This window comes from Narcine bancroftii, assembly GCF_036971445.1.
Source record: "Narcine bancroftii isolate sNarBan1 chromosome 2 unlocalized genomic scaffold, sNarBan1.hap1 SUPER_2_unloc_2, whole genome shotgun sequence".
NCBI lineage: Eukaryota > Metazoa > Chordata > Chondrichthyes > Torpediniformes > Narcinidae > Narcine > Narcine bancroftii.
Window position 1 is genome coordinate 268,261 of NW_027211799.1, and position 18,681 is coordinate 286,941.

The window sequence follows — 18,681 nt, forward strand, 5'->3', positions numbered from 1 at the left end:
CCTTTCTCTGGTATTCTGAAATCCCAATTCACTCAGGTATCTCCCTTTAGCCTATAACTTTTTCAAATCTGTTCACTACCAAAGGACAACTTGACAGTCTTATCAACCTCCTTGCAGAAGACATTGTATGAAGACATTGTCATCCAACCTGGTCTACCATGCAGAGGTGAAATGTCTACCTGAAGCCTACATATTCCCACAAACATCACTTTTATGTTGTCCTTTCATTATACTTTCCTCTGGATCATGACCCCCTTAATTAATATTGTCCCACATAGTCAGACACCTCATTTCCTCAGATCTGCCCTTCACAACATCTGACCTTGCCGTGTTCCAGCATCACACATCCCTCTACCACCTCTTGCCTAAAATCCCCAAGTTAGATTCTCATTCTCTTGGAGTATCATGTTCCGTTCTTGTTACCTTATTTCAGGAAGGATTAAGAAGCTTTTGAGGGAGTGCAGGAGATTTACCAAGATTTACCATGCATTGGAGAATATGTCAAATGAAGCAAAGCTGACGGAGTTGGGTTTTCTCTTTGGAGCAACGAGAGTTGAGAGATGACTTGCAGGTGTATAAGATTTTGAAGGGCATAGGATGGACAGCCAGCACCACTTGTTTCCTAGGGGACAATAGTACGTACCAGAGGGCATCTGTTTCAGTTGAGTGGAGGAAAGTTCAGGGAGGTAAGTTTATTTTCTTATTATTTATTTATACACAGAGTGATGGGTGCATGGAATGCATTGCCAGGTGTGGTGGTGGAGACTGGTACAATGGGGAGACTCTTTGAAAGGCACACAGATGTAAGAATAATAGAGGGCTATGGGAGTGAGGTGGGAAGGACCAGACTGTTGTGGAGTAGGTTTATGCAGATCGGCACAACAACGTGGGCCAAATAGTCTGTACTGAGCTGTAATGTGCTGCTCAGAGTGATCTGGGATGATTCACAAAAGACTGGTAATGAGGAAAGCCAGTATGTTGCTCATTGCTGAGGGCACTGAATAGAAAAATAGGGAAATTGCACCTGATTAAATAGAACATACAAAACTTGAATAGCAGGAAGGTCATGTGCCTTTTCAAGACTGCTCCAGGCTTAGCTTTACCTCAGGAACACTGATCAAGCAATCTATTCATTTCAATAAACAATGACACCCTCCAGGGTCACCTGGAAGCAGTCTGAAAACATTTGATGCAAGGTATATGGATGCTTGATAAACAAGTGCAGATAGGCAAGAAAATCCTGTTGAGGTTACAGATTATGTCATGATCTCATCCAGAGCAGGCTTGAGGGGCTGAATGGCATGCAAATCCTCAGCTTCAAATGAGAGTTAAAATCGGTCAAGGGAAAAAGAAGAGGCACTTACATCTCTCCAGTACTAGTGAGGAGGCGTCAGTCACCTGATGTCTCACCAACTGCTGAATAATCTGCAAGAAAATAAAGAATCAGGACAATGAGCAAAACTTGGAGCAGGCCAGGAGGCAGGAGGCCAGGTGGCCGGACTGGTCCACAGAATAAAGCCCAAAATGTTAGTTGGGATGGAATTTCTGGCTCATAAACCTGCATAATGCATGATGGAAGAGGGATGAGCTTTTCCCAAAAATATGTCGGCATTGCTGGAACTTCTGTAACAGCAGCATTGTCGCTGATGCAGACCCACGGAGAGTGGAGAGTGGAGGGAGATGCAGCACTCATTGCAGGGTTTTACCAACCAGTCCAAATGCTGGATTCTGTACAGGCTTTAAACAGCCTGTTAAAGGAACCAACAAAGATTTATTTTAAAATCCTGCAACCACAAGGATTGGGCCCAAGATGGCATCGCCTATATTCAGAAGAAGCCTCGAGGGGTTGCGGAGTCCAGGGAAGCAGTGCATCAGAAAGCAATGAGACCACTCCCCATTTGAAAATGAGCAGAGGAGATGACCCACAGGATGGTGACCACAGCGGCGGACCAGTGAGGGGCTCTGAGGTTGAAGAACACACAGGTGGCAGACAGCTGGTGACTTGAGACTAGGAACCCACAGACTGCGGGCTGCTGGTGACTGCGGTCAATGCACTCACACCAGGTTGCAGACACTGCAGACTGGCTCAAGTCTGGCTGAAGGGGTACAGGATGCGAGAGGGTGCCGAAGGCTTCCTGATCGTGCTGGGTGTTTGGATTGGAGCTCAGGTTGCCAATGGTTTGGACTGAAGGCTGTGGGAGTGTCAGATGTGACTCTGGGTGGAGGGGAACACATACTCTCTTTTGCTACTCTTTTTTTTCTCTGTCAGGAGCACTGGGCAATTTCTGCTGATCTTTGTTTGCCTTATGGTAGACTAAAGGAAATTTCATGTCATATTACATTTTCTCTTTTATTACATGACAGTAAAAGAACCTTGAGCACAGATCACATGTGTGAGGCACGGTGGAGCAGAAGCAACATCAAATCGCACCACTGCATTCCAAAAGCCCTGGGCTCATTCCACCACTGCTCAAGCCACGGGATCAAGCCGAGCTGTTAGCCTTCTCTACATCGGAGATACTGGGCACAGACTGGAAGATTCGCTGAACACCTTCCATCTGCACAAGTGGATCTCCCATTGGCTAACCTCTTCAATTCCATGCTCTTATTCCCATGCTCACACGTCTGTCTAGGGCCTCATGCACTGTCCCACCAAGATCACCCAAAAATTGGAGGAGCAATACTTGATTTTCCATCTGGGCCCTCTCCAATCAGATGATATTAACATCAACTTCCAGTTTCTGCCTGCCTTCTCTTCATTCTATGTTCCATCACTTTGTCTTCTTCCCTCTTGCTCTCCATCCCCTTCCCTCTCTATTCAGAGCCATCCCTCCTCCCCCTGCTTGCTGGTGTGCCCTCCCTCCCTTCTATGACCTCCTGCCTTTGGGACTGTGCTCCTTCCCCTGCCTCTCCATCCCCCCCACCATTTTGTTTGGACGCCTGCCAACATTTATCCTTTGATGAGGGGCTCAAGCCCAAAACGTTGGTTGTGTATCTTTCTCTTTGCTATATAAAATACACTATTTGACCAGCTGAGTATCTCAAACATTCGTGTTTTACTTCAACCAGTGTCTGGAGACTTTCGTGTCTTATTACGAGCTGTGAGGAGTGGGGATGACATCATGGAAGCACCACCAGGCATCATACACAATTAATTGAGGGGCAGCACAGTTGGTAATAGTGGTTAGCACAAGGCATTTACATGCAAATGATCGGGACTGGGGATTTGAATCCTGCACTGTCTGTACGTTCTCCCCATGTCTGCATGTGTTTTCCCCAGATTCCAGATCAAAAATGAGGGATAATTTGGTGTTGTTATGCTGGCATCAACAGTCTGCCTGAGCTCAAAAGCCACACAGAACTGTCAGTCGCTGCTCAGCCTCTCCACCTGGAAAACCAGGTGCTTGCCTGCCCACCAGCCAGAGCACACACCAACATTGACCAGACCCCATACAATGGGAGCCCCTGCCCCTCAGAGTGGGTTATTTAAACCACGGCCCCCATTGTCCGCACTCTCTGCCTTGTAGTCAACTCCTCCATTCAGTCTTGGTCGCCGTTGCCACAGCTGGACGTTATCTGGAGGGGAATGTAGGTAAGGGATAGAAATCCCCCACGCTGACCAGGGCGTCACCATCAATCGGGTAGTCACTGGTAGAGCAGCCACAGACCTCCACTAACTGGGGATTAGATCCTTTAATCCAAGCCACCTGTATGGCATCTCCCCCAGGAGTCAGAACCCTTCATGTGGGTCGTTACTCCAGAGCTGCAGTGAGTGCTCATGCACACTCTAACGCCAATGTGCCCCTTCCTCCGGTTGGGATTTCTCGGTTGGGTGGGTGGGTGGGGGTGTGTGTGGGGGGTGCGCGCGTGCTGCATCTTGTTAACTTAATAACTGTGTACTCCGGAACTGCCCCGCAGTTTATCTCGTTTAGTGACTAATAAAGCACGTGTTTTACAGCACCCTACTGTGTTTCGGACTGTACATCTTTCTCTACCCAAATGACCTAAAATCGCACACTACAATTGACACTGTGAGCAGGGCACAGAAGGACCAACCAGATACAGTCTTGCCATGGAAATGTGGGAGACTGGCTTAATTCACCCACACATGATTCCCTTACTGACCACTGTGGGGGGAATACCAATGGCATGGATAGTGGCATGGTGGTGCATGGGCTGTAATAGCTGGAGGCGATCCACCCGTAGTGATAGGGTGCCCAAGCCAACCATCTCCAGGTGGCCTGAGGATGAACAGGGATTCGGTCGCTTGGCAGTTCGGCTGGAACAGTACGCTATGCCAGTCGATTGGTCGCTTGAGGCCGACCTCTAAAGACAATGGATAGGTCCTCAAGAACCTAGACTTCCCGTACTCTACGGAGAGCAGGGGGAAAGCCATCTGGCTGTCTGCGGCACTGTTCCAAGGCTTTGGCAGAAGCACAGCGCAGAAGTGCCCAAGTGAATTGAGACCTTGCTCACTGGGTGCAGGATGCCCACATGAGTGCCAATGCCTAGGCAGATTGCATGGAGGTGAAGTACACACAAGCCTCCTGCTAATTGACCTGGGCAAAACAGATCAGGGCAGCCCGCTGGACTGGATGGCAGGTAGACCCAGTTAAAGTTAGGGTGTTAGTAATGTGGGGTGAGGAGTCTGAGATGTGGGCAGGGGAAGGAGACATATGGATGGCAGCAACTCTAAAGAGAGGGAGACCAAAACCAAACATCCCCCGCCTTACACCTTGCAAGCAATCCAACCTGAAGAGAAGCGGCCCCACACAATGATCCCTCCCATAAGGGGCCCATAGAACCTACAAGCTCAACTCACGGTCACCCGCTCCCAGTCCCTCAGGGAGCAGCCCCTCTTGTACTGACAAGCCAGGCTCTCGGGGGAACAGGAGCCACCCTGCTGGGATGTTGATGAGCAGGAATTTACCACAAGTGGCCAGGTGAGCAGCTGGCTGCTGCAGCTGTGAGATGAGGGAGCATCCTATGTCCACCTTTCTACCATGGAGGCTAGCACCTTGGGGAGTCTGTCCACCCAACACTTGGTCCAATAACTCCCTGTGAACTCCTCCAGATGGTAATGGCGAACCCATCTCCCTTTGGGAGAGGGTCACAGCAGGCGTGCGGTTAAGTTCCCTTCCCTGCAGGAATGGAACCTTTTTGGGCTGCCCCCAGTGGCATACCGTCATGGAAGGCATACAGGCAATGAGGGAATGGGACCTTATCACATTCCTGCATGCAGGCATCCTTGCTGGGGCTTCCCCAAAGAAGCCATAGTTACTCCAGCACTAAATACCCACCTGGTTGCTGCCGCCTGCCCAGACCACAAGGGGGTGGTCCTCACCACGATAAGTACAGCGACAGGTAAAACTGTCTGGGAGGCAATTGCCCTCCTGGAAGGGTTGGAAAATCTACAAAAGGGATGCCTAGTGATGGGGGCTCAAGCTCAGGTCAGGCAGATCAAAACCATTTAAGGGGATTACCAGGCCATCAAGGGTAGGGACCCCGAATCCCATTGAACAGAAGCAGGGCAAACCCTTCAACAGCTCTGTTAGGAAAGAACTGTTGCACACCCTTGCAAACGTTGGAGTAGACTACTCTAAAATACAAGGCCTCCCCACAACTGCCCTTCGCCCTGTGGCAGGAATGTTGCAGCAAGGGGCAGAAGATGCTCATCCAGCCCAATGGCCCCCAGCACCTAAGCCTGTAAAAAACTCCCACCAGACCCCATAGGATGGAGGCCACCAGGAACTCCGGTAGATCCGCTCAGCAGTCCTCTCCCACCCAGGTGACCCGAGGCCATTTTTCCCAGTGACCACTTACTGGGCTAAGGAAAATGCCTTGCGCTTGATGGCGCTGGTGGACATAAGTGCGAAACACACCATTGTCCTTAGTAACCCCACAGGGTGGAAGGGTCCCGAGTTACAGATAGAGGGATTTGGGGGTTCAATGCTCCATGCCAAGGACATTATCCAACATTTCTCGCTGTCTCGGGAATGTGTCTCTGACCTGAGTGCCATTGTATGCCCAGGAAGAGTGTAGACTGACTGGGATCCTGTACTTTTCCCTGTTGATGGCCCAGCCTTGTTTGCAGATTCCTGTAATGAGGCTGTCGAGCACTTGAGCCACCAAGTCCTCAGTGGGACCCTCTATTGTCAAAGACCACCCCCACCTCCGTCCCATTCTCGGTCTTAGTGGCCGCATCTCCCGAGTGCATGAAAATCAACATGGGTAAATTCATCTTTGGGGTCAGTCAAGCATCCATTGTGGTAGGTACAGCCAAATGGACCCCCCTCTCCATTCCCAGCCTATTTATACACCCCAATACTGTGTCCCCAAGGGAACTAGAGACATCACCGACACAATTACAGTTCTCCTCCATGAAGGAGTGATAAGACGAGCCATCTCCCCCTTCAACTGCCCCGTATGGCCCATCAAGAAGAAGGAGGGCTCATGGCACATGATGGTCGACTATAGAGGACTTAACAAAGTCACACTGCCACTGCCTCAGCTGTCCCTGACGTGATCACCCTGGTCAAGGACATCAATGGCAGAGATACCAAACCCAAGTATGCTGTCATCAACCTTACCAATGCCTTTTTCTCCATTCCCCTCTGCTCTGAGTCCCAGGACCAGTTCACCTTCACCTGGGCTGCTGAGCAATAGAGCATTTGCCACCTGCCCCAGGGATACATTCACAGTCCAACCTTCTGCCACAGGCTCATAGCCTGCGACCTCCAAAACATCATCCTCCCCATGGTCATCAGTCTGGCTCACTACATTAACACAGGGTCCCACTGAGGACTTGGTGGCTCAAGTGCTCGACAGCCTCATTACAGGAATCTGCAAACAAGGCTGGGCCATCAACAGGGAAAAGTACAGGATCCCAGTCAGTCTACACTCTTCCTGGGCATTCAGTGGCACTCAGGTCAGAGACACATTCCCGAGACAGTGAGAAATAAATTCCTGAACACCGTCCTCCCCTACCAACAAGACGGAAACTAAAAGGTTTGTCGGGCTCCTGGGATACTGGCAACAGCACAACCTGTAACTATCCATGTTGCTGCGCCCGCTGTATGCTGCCTCTCTCAAAAAGGCTACCTTCCTCTGGGGAGCAGAGCAGCAGCTCACTTTCAAAACTTTAAAACAAGCTGTTGAACAGGTCCTTCCCCAAGCCCCACGCCAGCCTGGAGTTTCCTTTAAGCTCCAAGTCTCTGCAACCACCCCATCAGGCAAGTGGAGCTTTCACAAAAGATTATCGGTCACAGACTACCATTTGGCTTTAGGACTAAATCCTTCCCATGTGCTATAACCCCTTTGAGTGTCATCTTCTCGCCTGGTATCTGGCACTGCTCACCATTGGGCACCAGACAGAAAACAAGACGGTCGTCCTTAGACCCCATCTCCCCATCATTCACTGGATTAAATCTGCAGATGCCACCCACAAAGAGGGTCATGCCCAGTGTTGCTCCATTGTTAGGTGGCGGTGGTATATTGCTGACAGGGCCCGGGCTGGACCAGAGGGGGTCAGCAGGCTTCATGAGCAGGTCCTATCCCTCCTCACTAGCCAGGGTACACAGCCAGACATTCCCCAAGATGCTCTCTCCCATGACCTGGGGTCAGTCCTTCGATTCTGTCACAAGCCAGGAACAACGAATGATGGTTCAAAGATGGCTCCAGCCGCTGGAAAAATAGCAACAACTCTGGCAAACTGCTGCTCTACAGCTGGCAAAACTGTCTTCTGAGGGTCTGGGGGATCCAACCAGCTCGACAAACTGGTCGCTATCACGCTTGCCATCAGGTCCACCACAAGCCCGATTACATTTACACAGATTCCGGGGCTGTGGCCAATGGGATGGCAGTCTGGATGCCCAGGGCTGGAAAAGGACTGGCAGATCCATATGCACCTAATGTGGGATATGGAGCACTGAGGAGCATGGGGCATGGGGAAACAGACTGGCAGGCAGCACATCACAGTCCATGTGGATGGCCACACTAACGAAACCCTGCCGAGGCAGTACACAATGCTGTAGTGGACAAAGCGGCCCAGATATACTCCCCAGCTATCCACTGCAACTATGTGGACTCCAGCGCACTAGCCACCTGGGCTCATTGCAAAAGCAGCCATTTAGGATATGGCAGCATGCAGTGAAGGGCAGAGGGTTTAAAGGTGGCCCCCCAGCAGACATGGCAGTGAACAACTTTTCCATTTGTCAGCATGTTAAACCATGGTGCTAGCCACCAAGGACAACGGGGTACATTTGATGCGGCAAGGGAGCTACCCAAGTCTGGCAAGTAGACCACATCGGCCCACTCCCTCCCCGACAGAACAAAGCATACGTGCTCACTTTCTTCAGGGAGCTCGCTGCAGTCCCTTGCACCAGAGCTGACCAGAATACCATCCGTGGACTTAAGTATCTCTTCTCCATTTATAAACAGGAGCTCTGTTGCCATCACACCAATAGGCTTACAAAGCTTGAGTGACATACACTCCCCCCCCTCCCCTCCACTCCGTGACATTCCATGACCGATTGGGTGCACTGCTCTAACCTGCCTCCTCTACTCCAGGATGGCTGACCAGAAATGAAAACCTCCCCCACTGAGTGTAGCGGTCAATTCTCCAGCCATTGTGTTCCTGCTCTGTCACCCAGGTGGTGTTAATAGCGCCTTTGGAAGACTACACAAAGGAGTCTGGAAAAACAACCACCTGAAGAAACACTCAAAGATCAGCGTGTACAGAGCCGTTGTCATACCCAGGCTCCAGTTCGGCTCCAAATCATGGGTCCTCTACCGGCATCACCTACAGCTCCTACGGCTTCCATCAGCGCTCTCTCCGCTCCATCCTCAACATTCATTGGAATGACTTCATCACCAACATCGAAGTACTTGAGCTGGCAGAGTTCGCAAGCATTGAATCCATGCTGCTGAAGACCCAACTGCGCTGGGTGGGTCACGTCTCCAGAATGGAGGACCATCGCCTTCCCAAGATCGTGTTCTATGGCGAGCTCTCCACTGGCCACCAAGACAGAGGTGCACCAAAGAAGAGGTACAAGGACTGCTTAAAGAAATCTCTTGGTGCCTGCCCCATTGACCACCGCCTCCAACCATGCATCTTGGCACCTCACAGTTTGGCGGGCAGCAACCTCCTTGGAAGAAGACCGCAGAGCCCACCTCACTGACAAAAGACAAAGGAGGAAGAACCCAACACCCAACCCACCAATTTTCCCTTGCAACCGTGCCTGCCTGTCCCGCATCGGACTTGTCAGTCACCAACGACCCTGCAGCAGACGTGGACATACCCCTCCATAATTCTTCGTCCGCGAAGCCAAGCCAAAGAAGAAGAATTATTGCTGCAGTTCCAGTTGACAAGGTGTCAAGATTCTTTTCCCTGATAACCATCTCCATATGTCCTTTCACGGTTCGTTATTCATGGCACACAGACATTTTCTCACTGACCGAGACAATTCACTTCCTCTCGAAACTACACGTTTCCATCAAGGCCACTGTCAGTGTTATAAGAACCATTTAAGTTCTTGTACTTAACTGATGCTTTTAGATTTATGCTACTAGTTTAAGTCATATTTAAGTGTTGAATTATTGCTCCGTTTTCATGTTTACCTACCCTCAGCATGTATGAATGGCAGGCCTAACCTGCCTGCCCACCACCCCCCCCACCCTCTCTCCTCCTCCCCCCACCCCATTGAATGGTGTACTACTGGGTATTGGACATTAATTCTGAAATTGGCACACCTTCGACTCCCCCCACCCCCCCGGCTATGCACTAGTCCAAATGGCACTTGTGGCATCCGAGAGCAGGACAGGCAGCTGCAGCGCTGACGACTGACACGGCCAGAACAAGAGAATGGCAACACTGTCACGGCGGACCAAAAAGATGGAAGATACTGCTCCTGGTGCCTTATGTGTAATGCCACAGCACGAACTTTCCTGGGGCTGCCACTTACTGGCCCCTGTACCAACAATAAAGACTTTCTCCTTCTCTACTGCTGGCCTCTTATGTTGGATGTCAGAGCCTGAATGACCTTGGGGCCACCTACGGCTGCTCCGCCTGAAACTTGGACTCTCACTGCACAACCACTCTGCCCTTACTACCCCCATAAGCAGCCTACTAAGGCAGATGTGCATGTGTCTGGCCCACGGAGAACCCAGGAGGGAGTCACTAAACCCTCTTGGTTTTTATTTTTGCCACCCACTGTACACCACGCCATTTGCACACATACACCTGGTGCTTGTTACACATCCAGCACTGAATGGCTTCCGAAAGGGTAAAATGTTATGCTGGCATTAGCAGTCTACCTGAGTTTAGAAGCCACATAAAACTGTCAGTCACTGCCCAGTCTGTCCACCTGGACAACGAGCTGCGTGTCCACCCACCAGCCAGAGCACGCACTGATATTAGCCAGACCCCGTACAATGGGAGCCCCTGATTCTCAGAGCAGGTTATTTAAACCACAGCCCCCAATGTTCACGTTCTCTGCCTCCTGCATTCAGTCTGGGTTGCTGTCGCCACAGCTGGACGCCATCCAGAGGGGAACATAGGTAAGGGATAGAAACCCTCCCCCCCCCCTACGCTGACCAGGGTGTCACCATCAATCAGGTAGAGCAGCCACAGACCTCCATTAACCAGGGATTAGAGGTTGTGTATTCCCCCCTTGAAACCAAGCCACCTGTATGGCACCTCACTCGGAGTCAGAACGCTTTCTGTGGGTCATTACTCCCCAGTTGTAGTGAGTGACCATGCACATTCCACTGAGCCCCTTCCCCTGGTTGGGATCCCTCGGTTGGGTGTGAGCCAGTTGTGAGTGTTGTGGTACTGTACAAGTTAATTATGTGTGTGTTTCACTGCCGCATCCCGTTAACTTGTTTAAACCATTATTTTCATAACTGTGTAAGCCGGGACTGCCCCGCAGTTTATCTCGCCTCGTGACAAATAAAGCACATTTTTTTATAGCACGCTACTGTCTCGGACTCGAGTTCTTGCTGTACCCAAACAAACTAAAATCACACATTACAGGTGTACATTGGGCAGCATGGAGTCGTGGGCTTGTTACCGTGCTGGATATCTACAATTTAATCGTCAACCAGCCCAAGCTGCTAAACAGCACAGAACCACAGAACAGTGCCTCTGCTCAGCTAGTCTGCCCCATTGCCCTCCAAACCTCTACCATCGAAGTCATATCGAAATTTCTGTTGAGTCAGTCACATTCACCACTTGAGCCGGCAGCTCGTTCCACATATTGTATGAAGAACTTCACTTTAAACATCTCATGTTTCACCCTCGAGTTATCTCACCCTCAGTGCAAAAAGCCTCTGTCTGTACCCATCATAATTTTCTATGCCCTATCAAATCTCGCCTAATTCTCTGTCACTCCAGGAAATAAACCTAACCTTTTTAACCTTTCCCTGTAATTCAGCTCCTCATGTCTGGAAACATCCTAGGAAATCTCTGCTCTCTTTAAATCATATTGATACCTTCCTTGCAGTTTGGTGACCAAAACTGCACTCGATACTTCAAACTTTGACCAAACAGGCAGTGCTCAGTGATCTCATAGGGCACTAACCTGTGTCATGAACAATTAAACAGCTGATGAGAGGAGAAGGATCTGGAAACATCCAGGGTCAGCAGGTGAGAGTTAAAGCATTCTCAATCATGTTGAACCTATCCGTTTCTGTGGCAATCCTTGCCAGTCTTCAACTAATCCATTTGAGAGCAGAAAATGTGACAGATGCCACGTGACTAGTCAACATTCCAGCTGTTGCTCTGGAGATCTGTGCTCCAGAACTAGCTCTGCTTCTAGCAAAGGGTCATGAATAATGTTGCCAAGGGGAAAACATGGATGAAAGAGCTGATCTCCAGAAATGAGGCAAGGTGAGAGATTTCCCTGAGATGTCACTGTTTAAAAAGCAGGACTTCAAAACTTGTCACCTCTGGATTGCTTCTGTGGGAATTCAGGGAGACTTGGCCTCTCCCTGACAGCTACATCTGAACAAGGTGCATCAAGTTGCAGGTGAGGGATCTGGAGCTGCAGTTTGATGATCTTCAGCTCGTACAGGTAAATGAAAAGTTCAAAGATGGCAACTACAGGAGGCAGTCACACCGAAGGTGCAGGAAGCAGGGAGTTGGGTGATGGTCAGAAGAGGGATAGAAAAACCAAGCAGGCAGATAATGCAGGGTTAACTCTGTGGGTGTTCCCCTCAATAATAAGCAGATCGCTTTGGATATTGTTAGGAAGGTTAAAATGGGTCACAGTGAATTGAGAAGGAATTCTATCAGTTCATTAACAGCAGATAGAAAAATATGGCTCATTAGTGAACACTGAGCCAATTTTTGCTTGAAGCCAGAAAGTAAAGGAGGTCCTAAATTAATAATTTTTCATAAGAATTCACAATGGAAACAGATTTTGTAGATGTCGAATTTGAGGACAAAAGGGCCTGCGCTGTGCTGGCCACCATCAATGAGATTTTGATGCCTTGGCAGCCTCGAAGATGGATAAATTCCCAGGACTGAATAAGACAAGGTGTGTGGAAAACATGGGAAGGAATTTTCAAGATCTGGCTGAGACTTTTACATTTTTGCTGGACATGAGGTACCAGGCCAATCCCTCTTGAGACAGGTGACAGTTAATTTATCTGTTAACTTAGATCTGTGAGGAGCTCACCTACACCTTGGTGGCAATGAGGGACGCACAAGGTCTCATCTTGGATCGAGGACTCAACCAATTTTGCCGGTCACAATCTGATCGTGAAAAATAAATAAAAATGACTCCACAGAAACTCCTTCACAGAATCGACGTTCTACAAACCTGAGGCTCCACATGGAAATATTCAGATGTGAAGAGCCAGTCATGGTAACAAGGAAGTCAGTGAAAACATTTGGATGGAAACACCACTGAGCAGTGTGGTGTCTGAGAATTAGAAGCTGCACCCAATCACACTCTCTCAATTCAACACTACTCAATTTAAGGCCAAACAGTAAACTTACATTAAAAGTACATCTTTGAAACATCTTTTGGTATGTCAAGATTTTCCTGTAAAGAGTCAAGACAGAAGTCACAGTTTAAAATGGAACCTTTGGAGTTATTTATTCTTGATCCTTCAAACTATTGATCATTGCACAGACTTCAAATTAACTGCAAAGCGTATCACCTCAGTGACCATTTTCAAGTATGCACTTTCACTCTGTTCATGACAACGACAAGATTTTCGCCTCTCATACACTCACGGTCTGGACATTCCCGTGGAAGCTCGATACAAACATGCACCATGAGACACATGTCGCCGAGTCTCCCCCACCACCAGTCTCTCTCGTCGCACTCCTTCAGTCTCTCCCCCACCCCCCAGTCTCTCCCCCACCCCCCAGTCTCTCCCCCACCCCCCAGTCTCTCCCCCACCCCCCAGTCTCTCCCCCACCCCCCAGTCTCTCCCCCACCCCCCAGTCTCTCCCCCACCCCCCAGTCTCTCCCCCACCCCCCAGTCTCTCCCCAACCCACAGTCTCTCCACCACTCCCAACCCCCCAATCTTTCCACCACCCCCCAGTCTCTCCTCCACACCGCACCCCCCAGTCTCTCTTCCACCACCCACACCCCACCCGCAGTCTCTCCCCCGCCCCCCAGTGTCCCGCCCCCCGCCCCCCAGTCTCCTGCCCCCCGCCCCCCAGTCTCCCGCCCCCCGCCCCCCAGTCTCCCGCCCCCCGCCCCCCAGTCTCCCGCCCCCCGCCCCCCAGTCTCCCGCCCCCCGCCCCCCAGTCTCCCGCCCCCCGCCCCCAGTCTCCCGCCCCCCGCCCCCCAGTCTCTCCCCCGCCCCCCAGTCTCTCCCCCGCCCCCCAGTCTCCCCCCCGCCCCCCGCCCCCAGTCTCTCCCCCGCCCCCCGCCCCCCAGTCTCTCCCCCGCCCCCAGTCTCTCCCCCGCCCCCCGGTCTCTCCCCCGCCCCCCGGTCTCTCCCCCGCCCCCCGGTCTCTCCCCCGCCCCCCGGTCTCTCCCCCGCCCCCCGGTCTCTCCCCCGCCCCCCGGTCTCTCCCCCGCCCCCCGGTCTCTCCCCCGCCCCCCGGTCTCTCCCCCACCCCACAGTCTCTCCCCCACCCCCCAGTCTCTCCCCCACCCCCCAGTCTCTCCCCAACCCACAGTCTCTCCACCACTCCCAACCCCCCAATCTTTCCACCACCCCCCAGTCTCTCCTCCACACCGCACCCCCCAGTCTCTCTTCCACCACCCACACCCCACCCGCAGTCTCTCCCCCGCCCCCCAGTCTCCCGCCCCCCGCCCCCAGTCTCTCCCCCGCCCCCCAGTCTCTCCCCCGCCCCCTAGTCTCTCCCCCGCCCCCAGTCTCTCCCCCGCCCCCAGTCTCTCCCCCGCCCCCCAGTCTCTCCCCCGCCCCCCAGTCTCCCCCCCGCCCCCCAGTCTCTCCCCCCCGCCCCCAGTCTCTCCCCCGCCCCCAGTCTCCCCCCCGCCCCCCAGTCTCTCCCCCGCCCCCAGTCTCTCCCCCGCCCCCCAGTCTCCCCCCCGCCCCCCAGTCTCTCCCCCCCGCCCCCCGCCCCCCAGTCTCTCCCCCCCGCCCCCCGCCCCCAGTCTCCCCCCCGCCCCCCAGTCTCTCCCCCGCCCCCAGTCTCCCCCCCGCCCCCCAGTCTCTCCCCCGCCCCCAGTCTCCCCCCCGCCCCCCAGTCTCTCCCCCCCGCCCCCCAGTCTCCCCCCCGCCCCCCAGTCTCCCCCCCGCCACCCAGTCTCTCCCCCCCGCCCCCCAGTCTCTCCCCCCCGCCCCCCGCCCCCAGTCTCCCCCCCGCCCCCCAGTCTCTCCCCCGCCCCCAGTCTCCCCCCCGCCCCCCAGTCTCTCCCCCGCCCCCCGGTCTCTCTCCCCCGCCCCCCGGTCTCTCCCCCCCGCCCCCCGGTCTCCCCCCCGCCCCCCGGTCTCCCCCCCGCCCCCCGGTCTCTCCCCCCCGCCCCCCGGTCTCTCCCCCCCGCCCCCCGGTCTCTCCCCCCCGCCCCCCGGTCTCTCCCCCGCCCCCCAGTCTCCCCCCCGCCCCCCGCCCCCCAGTCTCTCCCCCCCGCCCCCCGCCCCCAGTCTCCCCCCCGCCCCCCAGTCTCTCCCCCGCCCCCAGTCTCCCCCCCGCCCCCCAGTCTCTCCCCCGCCCCCAGTCTCCCCCCCGCCCCCCAGTCTCTCCCCCCCGCCCCCCAGTCTCCCCCCCGCCCCCCAGTCTCTCCCCCCCGCCCCCCAGTCTCTCCCCCCCGCCCCCAGTCTCTCCCCCGCCCCCAGTCTCCCCCCCGCCCCCCAGTCTCTCCCCCGCCCCCCGGTCTCTCTCCCCCGCCCCCCGGTCTCTCTCCCCCGCCCCCCGGTCTCCCCCCCGCCCCCCGGTCTCCCCCCCGCCCCCCGGTCTCTCCCCCCCGCCCCCCGGTCTCTCCCCCCCGCCCCCCGGTCTCTCCCCCCCGCCCCCCGGTCTCTCCCCCCCGCCCCCCGGTCTCTCCCCCCCGCCCCCCAGTCTCTCCCCCCCGCCCCCCGGTCTCTCTCCCCCGCCCCCCGGTCTCTCCCCCGCCCCCCAGTCTCTCCCCCGCCCCCAGTCTCCCCCCCGCCCCCCGGTCTCTCCCCCCCGCCCCCCGGTCTCTCCCCCCCGCCCCCCGGTCTCTCCCCCCCGCCCCCCGGTCTCTCCCCCCCGCCCCCAGTCTCTCCCCCGCCCCCCGCCCCCAGTCTCCCCCCCGCCCCCCAGTCTCCCCCCCGCCCCCCAGTCTCTCCCCCGCCCCCCGGTCTCTCCCCCCCGCCCCCCGGTCTCTCCCCCCCGCCCCCAGTCTCTCCCCCGCCCCCCAGTCTCCCCCCCGCCCCCCAGTCTCCCCCCCGCCCCCAGTCTCTCCCCCGCCCCCCAGTCTCTCCCCCGCCCCCCGGTCTCTCTCCCCCGCCCCCCGGTCTCTCCCCCCCGCCCCCAGTCTCCCCCCCGCCCCCAGTCTCCCCCCCGCCCCCCGCCCCCAGTCTCCCCCCCGCCCCCCGCCCCCAGTCTCCCCCCCGCCCCCCGCCCCCAGTCTCCCCCCCGCCCCCAGTCTCTCCCCCGCCCCCAGTCTCCCCCCCGCCCCCCAGTCTCTCCCCCGCCCCCAGTCTCCCCCCCGCCCCCCAGTCTCTCCCCCCCGCCCCCCAGTCTCCCCCCCGCCCCCCAGTCTCTCCCCCCCGCCCCCCAGTCTCTCCCCCCCGCCCCCAGTCTCTCCCCCGCCCCCAGTCTCCCCCCCGCCCCCCAGTCTCTCCCCCGCCCCCCGGTCTCTCTCCCCCGCCCCCCGGTCTCTCTCCCCCGCCCCCCGGTCTCCCCCCCGCCCCCCGGTCTCCCCCCCGCCCCCCGGTCTCTCCCCCCCGCCCCCCGGTCTCTCCCCCCCGCCCCCCGGTCTCTCCCCCCCGCCCCCCGGTCTCTCCCCCCCGCCCCCCGGTCTCTCCCCCCCGCCCCCCGGTCTCTCCCCCCCGCCCCCCGGTCTCTCCCCCCCGCCCCCCAGTCTCTCCCCCCCGCCCCCCGGTCTCTCTCCCCCGCCCCCCGGTCTCTCCCCCGCCCCCCAGTCTCTCCCCCGCCCCCAGTCTCCCCCCCGCCCCCCGGTCTCTCCCCCCCGCCCCCCGGTCTCTCCCCCCCGCCCCCCGGTCTCTCCCCCCCGCCCCCCGGTCTCTCCCCCCCGCCCCCAGTCTCTCCCCCGCCCCCCGCCCCCAGTCTCCCCCCCGCCCCCCAGTCTCCCCCCCGCCCCCCAGTCTCTCCCCCGCCCCCCGGTCTCTCCCCCCCGCCCCCCGGTCTCTCCCCCCCGCCCCCCGGTCTCTCCCCCCCGCCCCCAGTCTCTCCCCCGCCCCCCAGTCTCCCCCCCGCCCCCCAGTCTCCCCCCCGCCCCCAGTCTCTCCCCGCCCCCCAGTCTCTCCCCCGCCCCCCGGTCTCTCTCCCCCGCCCCCCGGTCTCTCCCCCCCGCCCCCCAGTCTCTCCCCCCCGCCCGCAGTCTCTCTACCCCCATCCATAGTTCCTCAACCCCCTGAGTCTCTTCTCGCTCCCACTCCTTTACTCACCAGTGGCGCCGCGGACCTCGAACTACCGGAAGCGGAAATTGCGTGTGGGTGACGCTGGTCGGGGAGGGGCCTGGAGGAGAAGGGGAAAGGGAGATGGAGGAAGGGTGGGAGAGGGAGATGGAGAGGAGGAAGGGTGTGGGGAGGGGTTGGGGAAAGGGGATAGGTGGGAGGGAATGTGGATATGGATGGGTGAGGGGGAAGGGTCTATGGGGGAAGGGTCTATGGGGGAAGGGTCTATGGGGGAAGGGTCTATGGGGGAAGGGTCTATGGGGGAAGGGTCTATGGGGGAAGGGTCTATGGGGGAAGGGTCTATGGGGGAAGGGTCTATGGGGGAAGGGTCTATGGGGGAAGGGTCTATGGGGGAAGGGTCTATGGGGGAAGGGTCTATGGGGGAAGGGTCTATGGGGGAAGGGTCTATGGGGGAAGGGTCTATGGGGGAAGGGTCTATGGGGGAAGGGTCTATGGGGGAAGGGTCTATGGGGGAAGGGTCTATGGGGGAAGGGTCTATGGGGGAAGGGTCTATGGGGGAAGGGTCTATGGGGGAAGGGTCTATGGGGGAAGGGTCTATGGGGGAAGGGTCTATGGGGGAAGGGTCTATGGGGGAAGGGTCTATGGGGGAAGGGTCTATGGGGGAAGGGTCTATGGGGGAAGGGTCTATGGGGGAAGGGTCTATGGGGGAAGGGTCTATGGGGGAAGGGTCTATGGGGGAAGGGTCTATGGGGGAAGGGTCTATGGGGGAAGGGTCTATGGGGGAAGGGTCTATGGGGGAAGGGTCTATGGGGGAAGGGTCTATGGGGGAAGGGTCTATGGGGGAAGGGTCTATGGGGGAAGGGTCTATGGGGGAAGGGTCTATGGGGGAAGGGTCTATGGGGGAAGGGTCTATGGGGGAAGGGTGAGGATGCAGGAGGGAAGGACGGGGAAGGGTGAGGGTATATGAGGAAAGAGAGAGGATGCAGGAGGGAAGGACGGGGAAGGGTGCTGTGTGATATGTAGAGAGGTTTAAGGCCGAGCTGTAGTCAATGAACAGCAGCCATATGTATGAGTTGCTGTTTTCGAGGTGATCCAGAACTGAGCAGAGAGCCAGCAATATTGCATCTGCTGTGGAGTGATTGTGGCAATAGGCAAACTTCAGTGGATAACTGATCTGAGTAGGACGTCGTGGAAATAACCGGTCTGGGGAGGATGTGGTGGCAGTTACTGTTCTGGGGAGGACGTGGTAGTGGTAGCTGGTCTGAGGAGGATGTAATGGTGGTAACCGATCTGGTGTGGTCGTCATGGAAGTAACCGGTCTGTGGAGAACATAATGGTGGTAGCTCGTCTTGGGAGGATGTAATGGTGGTAGCCAGTCTGGATAAGACGTGGTAGTGGTAACTGGTCTGGGGAGGACGTGATGGTAGTAATCGGTCTGGGGAGGACATGGTGATGGTAGCTGGTTTGGGGAGGACATGGGAAGGATCAAGGGAGGAGTTAAGGTTTGGTAACCAGCCTGGGGAAGATGTGGTGACAGTAATCGGTCTGTGGAGGATGTAATGGTGGTAACCGGTCAGCGGAGGACGTCATGGTGGTCACTGGTCTGGGGAAGATGTAATGGTGGTAATAACTGGTCTGGGGAGGACATTGTGGTGGTAATTGGTCTGGGGAGAATGTAGTGGTAGTAA

At 56.2% G+C, this 18,681-nt stretch overlaps 1 protein-coding gene across 1 annotated transcript in view; it reads right to left on the minus strand.

Annotated features, from left to right (window-relative positions):
- ssbp1 (single-stranded DNA binding protein 1) overlaps positions 1-18,470 on the minus strand; it is a 50,115-nt gene extending 31,645 nt beyond the window's left edge. Inside the window, exons 1-4 of the mRNA XM_069912211.1 lie at positions 18,071-18,470; positions 17,024-17,093; positions 13,001-13,046; positions 1,365-1,425 (exon numbers count right to left, since the gene is read on the minus strand). Of these exons, the coding sequence (XP_069768312.1) occupies positions 1,365-1,425; positions 13,001-13,046; positions 17,024-17,093; positions 18,071-18,470 (577 nt within the window). The remainder of the gene's footprint in view (positions 1-1,364; positions 1,426-13,000; positions 13,047-17,023; positions 17,094-18,070) is intronic.
- Between the last annotated feature and the right edge of the window lie 211 nt (positions 18,471-18,681).